Here is a 6,603-nt window from a genome sequence, read left to right as displayed (position 1 = left end):
ACCTAAGTGTCAGTTGACGGATGAATGGATAAAGAAAATGTGATATGTAAGTATATATATATATATATATATACACACACACACATATATATTTCCATTGTTTGTGTATATATATATATACATAATATTTCTCAATGTGTGTGTGTGTGTATATATATATACTTGAATACTATATTATTATTCAACTTTTAAAAAGAAAGAAATGCTGCTATTTGTGACAACATTGATGAACCTGGAAGCTATTATTCTAAATGAAGTAAGTCAGACAGGAAAGGACAAATGCTGCATGATCTCACTTATATGTGGAATCTTAAAAAGTTGAATTCATAAAAGCAGAGTGAGATGGTGGTTGCCAGGGTCTGAGATGCGGCGGAAATGGGGAGATGGTGGTCAAAGGGTACAAAGGTTCAGTTATGAGGGATGGATAAGTTCTGGGGATCTGATACACAGCATGGTGACTATAGTTAATCATACACTATAGTATACTTGAAATTTGCTAAGAGGGTAGAACTTATGTGTTCTCATCATACGCAAAAAAAAAAGCTAAGTATGTGAGGTAATGAATATGCTAATTAGCTTGATTATCATAATCATTTCACAATGTATATGTATAGCTAAACATCACATTGTACACACAATTTTTATTTGTCAAATATAATTCAACAAAACTTGAAGTAAAATAAAATTAAAATTTATAAAGGGATATTGCCCTTTCTCTCCTTGACAATATAAACTTTTACTGATTTGTCTCTAGGAAAAAGTATAGGATAATAAATGTGTTATGAAATTTTTTAAAATATCCCGTTCACAACAGCATGAAAATCCAAAACTTATCTAAGAAACAGCTTCACAAAAAACGTTCAAGATCTTTATGGAGGCAACTATAAAATATTCCTGATTGATTCAGAATATTGGAAATATGTCAATTGTCCTTAAATTATTTACAGATTTATTGCCTTACCTGTATATGCCAGGATGACAAGCTTGGGTTACTTGCTGTCTTACACTTTTGTTTTGAGGTGGATGGACTCAGCGCTACAAAAGGAGAAGGCCAACTCAGTGCCAGGTGTCAGTGTGATGATCCTGAGGGAGGACTAAGAAGAATTCCTACCACAGAAGAGACTGGTCCCCACGTCCATCCTACCCCAGCTGTTAGCCTTGAAAGACCTTCGGGTATGATGGCCACATGTGGCAGACCTTGACTTCCACCAGGAGACCAGGTACATTTTCAGGGAGGTGGGAGCTTTGATCCGAGGGGGCTGGACTCCAGTCAGAGGGAGGAATCCCAAGCCCTACCAGGCATCAAAGCAAGGACCGTTGTGAAGGGCTGAATTAGCCACCCACCTAGCCCAGACAGAGGAGCCTCACAGAAGTGCACCCCTGCTTTCAGCCCTGGGAGGACCCAGGCGGGACTATCAAGAACAGGCGCCACTACCCACACCATCTTCATTTCTGTGGTGGGCATCTCAGAGATATGGACCTTGTGAAGGCAGGGGGTGCAGGCCCTGTTAGGAGAAAACACAATACCTTGGGGAGGACTGAGGGTAAACCCCAACCCAGAACACACAGAGAGCCACACAGAAACCCACTCTGCCCTTGCTTTCACTTCTGGTAGACCTCACACAAGCCTGTCAGGCTGAGGCCCGGTCTCACTCCTATCTTGGTAGTCTTGGTAAGGTAGGGGCTTTGATCTGATGGGTGAAGCCTCAGGTTGACAGAGGGGGGAGCCCAGGCAGTGCCAGAAGTCAAGGTGAGGACTGAGGGGTTTTCTCATCCCAAGTAAAGTGGAATGCAACCCACTCTGCCTGTGCTGTCAGCCCTGGGAAAACGCCAGGCAGGATACTCCGACAAGTTATATCCTGACTTCCACCTCAGGAATCCGAGGGAAGCGAGATCTTCCCTGAGGGAGCTGGACTTGGGTCAGCAGAGAGAGGAGTCTCAGGCCCTGCCCAGCTTCAAGGTGAGGATCCAGAGGGAGGAGTGAGGGGACCTCTCACCACAGGTAGAAGGGCCTTCAGTCACGCTGAGCCCCTGCAGTCATTCCTGAGGGAGGTCCCAGGCAGGGTTCCTGGGTGTGATGTATCCCGAACTTCCACATTGGGATTCTGAGGGACCGGAGGCTTCATCAATTGGAGGCGTCCCAGGACCTGCCGGGGATTAAGGTGAGGAGTCAAAGGACTGAGGAGCGCTCTCACCACAGAGTGTGCCCCAGCCCCTTCTCCGCCGACCCTGCCCCCGCAGTCATTCCTGGGAGGCCCCTGGCAAGCCGGATGTATTGTATCTGCTCCTCCATCTTGGGAGTCTGAGAGACCTGCGGGCTTTTTCTGAGGGGCAGCCCGGCCTCGGGTCCTCAGAGATAGGAGTCCCAGGCTCTGCCAGGCTGTTAGGTGAGGACCCTTATGGAGGGCTGAGGGGAGCTCACCAGACAGAAGAGGGCCACAGACCCCCAACCCTGCTGTCAGCCTTGGGAGGCCCAGTGCGGGGCAGTTAGGCAGAGGCACTTCCGCCAGTCATCTGTACTTGTGTGTGGGCGGTTTCCGGGACTTGGGACCCTTGGCTTGAGGGCTGCGTTTTCAGGTCTGCTGAAGGGAGACCCTGCAGGCCCTGTCGGGAGTAAAAATGAATCATTTGGGAAGGACTAGGGCTATGCCCTTCCACAGAACCCAGAGAAATCTCCACAGAAATTCACCCTGATCCCTTCGGTCAGCCCTGAGGACTCTGGAGATAAAGCAGTGAACTTCCCCCTTTCCCCCCCCATTTCCAAATCCGGGGTCTTAGGGTGGTGAGGGCCTTGGTCTGAAGGGTCCAACCTCTGGTGATCAGAGGGAGGAGTCCCAGGCCCTACCAGGCATAAAGGTGAGGACCTTTAGGTAGGGCTGAAAGGATAAAGAGGGCACCACAGAAACCTCTGAGAGGCCCCAGGCAGGGCTGTCAGGCACTGATGTCCCCTCCATCCTCCTCACTTCCTTGCCTGGTGTCTAGGGGAGATGGGGGACTTTGCCTGAGGGAAGCATCCTCAAGTTAGCAAAAAGAAGGGGTTTCAGACCCTATAGGGAATAGATATGAATTCCCTGAGGAGGACTGACGGTAACTGTCAAGCCAGAACACAGAGGGAGTTGTGCAGCCTCTGAGTCATCCTTGGTAGACCCTGGGCAGGCCTGTAGGCTGAGGCCCAGCCTCACTCCCTTCTTGGCAGTCTTAGTGAGATGACAGCCTGGGTCTGAGGGGTGCAACTTCAGCTCGCGGAGGGAGAAGCCCCAGCCCCACCAGGAGTCAGATCGAGGGGTCTCCAGACCTGTCCTGCTCCTTCTCTCAGCCCTGGGAGACCCCAATTGGGGCTGTTAGGCAGAGGCATCCTCCTCCCGTCCCCTGTGCTTCTCTCACTTCCTCATCTGGCATCTCTGGGAGACAGTGCCCTGGCATGAGGGATGCATCCTCAGGACAGAAGAAGGGAAAGAATGCAGACCCTGTAGGAGTAAATATGAATAGCTTCTGAAGGGCTGAGCGTGACTCGCACTCCGTACAAAGAAGTTCCCACAGAAACCTGCCCAACCCCTGTTATCAGCCTTGGGAGTCCCTAGGCAGGTCAGTCTGAGTCTCATCTCATTTCCAGTTGGCATGAGGAGTCCCAGGGAGGTGAGGATCTTTGTCTGAGGAAGCCAGACTCCCGTCACCAGAGGGAGAAGTCCCAGCCCGTGCTGGGCACTGAGGTGAATACCCTGAGGGATGACTAAGTGTACACACCACCCCAAAACATACTAGGTCCAGGCCCTGCTGGCCTGGGGAATCTGAGGCAGGGGTGGCTGGATGTGGCATCTCCTCACTTTTGTCTCATTGGTCTCAGGGAGGTGCAGGCCTTGTTTTGATAGGGCAACTTCACATCAGCAGAGGGAGTCACATTGGTCAGCCCAGGGAGCAGCCCCAGGCGCTGCCAGAAGTTAAAGTGAGGACCCTGGATAAGGATTGAGGGCCCCCCCAGCCCTTGGAGAGATAAGACCCATTCTCTGCCCTGCTTCTACCCTGGGAGGCCCTGGTGCATGGTGTCCAGATATAGAACACCCTCACTCCCACCTGGTGGTCTCAAGGGGCTGGACTCAGTTCAGCAGAGGGATAAATCTAAGGATGGGGTGGACCCCCTACTCAAGAACAGGTGGGGCCCAGCCCCTCCCTGCCCTGCTGTCAGCCGTGATAGGACCCAGGGCTTGGTGGTTGAATGCAGCACCCCCTCACGTCGTCCTCTGCTGTATCAGGAAAGTGAGGCCTTGGTTTAAGGAGGGTGACCTCAAGTCAAATAGAAGGAAGAATCCCAAGATGAAGATTGATGATGATCCCCTATTTTAGGAGAGAGGGATCCCCACAGAGATCATCCAGCCCTTACTTTCACCCTAGGGAGGCCCTAGAGAGGTGTGGCCAGATGTCTCAGGATTGTGAGCTCTTGTTCTGAGACTTTTGTCTCAAGCCAGCAGAGGGGTGGAGTCCAGGTCCTGCCAAGAGAAAGATGAGGACCTGAGTGAGCAGTGAGGGGACCACCCACCCCAGGACAGTGGGGACATAACAAAGTCTGGCCCTCCCCCTCCTCTTAGCACTGGGAGAGCCAGGATTGTAATTGCAGTCTGCAGCCTGAGGTGCCCCCTCAACTTCTCTTACAGGGGCTCAAGTAACCCTGGGAGGGAGGGCCTTGGTCTGAGGCATATGTCCTTGGGTGAGCGGAGCAGAGGAGGCCCAGGCAGTGCCAGGAGTCAGTCAAGGTAAGGACCCTGAATATCTACCAAGGGCCCCTACCCACACCAGAACAGAAGGGGCAGCACAGTGGCCAACCTCACACACCCTACTGTTTGACCTGGAATCTGCAGGCCGTGCCAGCTGGCTACACCCTGAGGAAATTTCTCAGGTCTTCCAACAGGTTCTTAGGGGGCAGATGAATCAGGAAGACAGGAGACCCCTTGAGCACTATCTAAGGGAAGACCTGTTAAGATGGCCTTTGTCAGAACTGACAAGGTTGAGTTTCTCACACTCTTCCTCTCTCCCTCAGGCCAATTGGCACCCATCACCCACCTTCTGCCCACACTCCTGCCTGCTGCCCCCAAGACAAGTCATCATACCTCACGGTCAGAAGAATCAGTGCTGCAAGCTTGAACTAGACCTTCAGGCCCAAAGAGAGGTTCAGGGCCTGATGGGTGCAGAGGTTCCTGTAGCTGAGGGGAAGGAGGTCGCCTCCTCCTCTGTCTCTCCTTTGATCCAGGGCACCCCAGAGGTGGTGCCTGCTGCTGGAACAACAAGTCTTCCCCAGAGTTCTCAGAAAACCTGCTCCTCCCCCACTGCCATCAAAGCCACTCCATTGAGCAAATCAAATGAGGGCTCCAGCAGCCGAGAAGAGGGTCCGAGCACTTCTCAGTCTCCAACAGATCCTAAGTACTTGCTCAGTGATGAGCTAAACAAGAAGGTGGCTGAAGCGGTGCAGTTCCTGAGTGTTAAGTATATAACAAAGGAGCCTGTCACAAAGGCAGAGATGCTGAAGAGTATCATCAGAGAGCACCAGGGCCACTTCCCTGCAATCTTCAGGAAAGTCTGTGAGTGCATGGAGGTTGTCTTTGGCATTGAAGTGAAGGAAGTGGATCCTACCAGCCACTCCTATGTGCTCATCAAAACACTAGACCTCACCTATGATGGGGTGCTGACTGATGACCAGGGCATGCCCAAGACAGGCCTCCTGATACTTATCCTGGGTGTGATCTTCATCGAAGGCAACCGTGGCCCTGAGAAGAGGATCTGGGAGGTGCTGAATATGATTGAGGTGTATGCTGGGAGGAAGGATTTCATCTATGGGGAGCCCAGGAAGCTCATCACCAAAGATTTAGTGCAGGAAAAGTACCTGGAGTACTGGCAGATGCCCAACAGCGATACTCCATGCTACGAATTCCTGTGGGGTCCAAGGGCCCATGCTGAAACCAGCAAGAGGAAAGTCCTGGAGTTTTTCGCCAAGGTCAGTGGGGCTGACCCCACTTCCTTCCCATCCTGGTATGAGGAAGCTTTGAGAGATGAGAAAGAGAGAGCCCAGACCAAAGTTGCCACCACCGATGGTACTACTGCTATAGCCAGTGAAAGTTCCAGTGTCACATCTAGCGGCTTCTCCTGCCTTGAGTGAATTCTGAGGGAGATTCTCCACTCTGTGTTTGAAGAGGTCAATTAAGGTTCTAAGCAGTGGAGGGTTGAGTTGAAGATTTTATCTTTTTTTGCTTTTTGGTATTTTTCAAATGTTCTTCCTTGTAAAAGGATTATTAGTTTCAGAGTCTAGGTGCATTAATGACATTGGTTACATATTTATTGCTGCTTATCAGATTTAAGAATAAGAATTTTGCCATTCCGTAAAACAAATTCAGAAGCCTTCCATCTTATTTTGTGGCCTGAAGCAGGATAGCATGGCATTGGAATAGGAATTTCCTTAAAAATGTGAAAGAGCCCAGCAATAAAATAGATGGGATCAAGAAATAGGGAAAAATATGAAAGATGATTATCCCAGGATTCCCATATCCCATTTAGTCTTTTGTTTTGTAAAATTAAAGCTATGTGCCTGGATTTGCTTGGCTAATTCAAGAATGTATG

At 50.4% G+C, this 6,603-nt stretch overlaps 1 protein-coding gene across 1 annotated transcript; it reads left to right on the top strand.

The window, feature by feature from the left end:
* Nucleotides 1–364: 364 nt before the first annotated feature.
* On the top strand, nucleotides 365–6,295 carry LOC124245909 (putative MAGE domain-containing protein MAGEA13P). Its single transcript, XM_046673733.1, has 4 exons — nucleotides 365–397; nucleotides 948–1,173; nucleotides 1,818–1,960; nucleotides 5,033–6,295. The coding sequence occupies exons 1-4, from the start codon at nucleotides 365–367 to the stop codon at nucleotides 6,143–6,145; spliced, it is 1,515 nt and encodes a 504-aa protein (XP_046529689.1). The 3' UTR covers nucleotides 6,146–6,295.
* The last annotated feature ends 308 nt before the right edge of the window (nucleotides 6,296–6,603 follow it).

The sequence above is a fragment of the Equus quagga genome, chromosome 10 (genome assembly GCF_021613505.1).
Source record: "Equus quagga isolate Etosha38 chromosome 10, UCLA_HA_Equagga_1.0, whole genome shotgun sequence".
Taxonomy (NCBI): Eukaryota; Metazoa; Chordata; class Mammalia; order Perissodactyla; family Equidae; genus Equus; species Equus quagga.
Note: the sequence above shows the minus strand (reverse complement) of the source record. Positions and strands in the feature narration are given on the sequence as shown.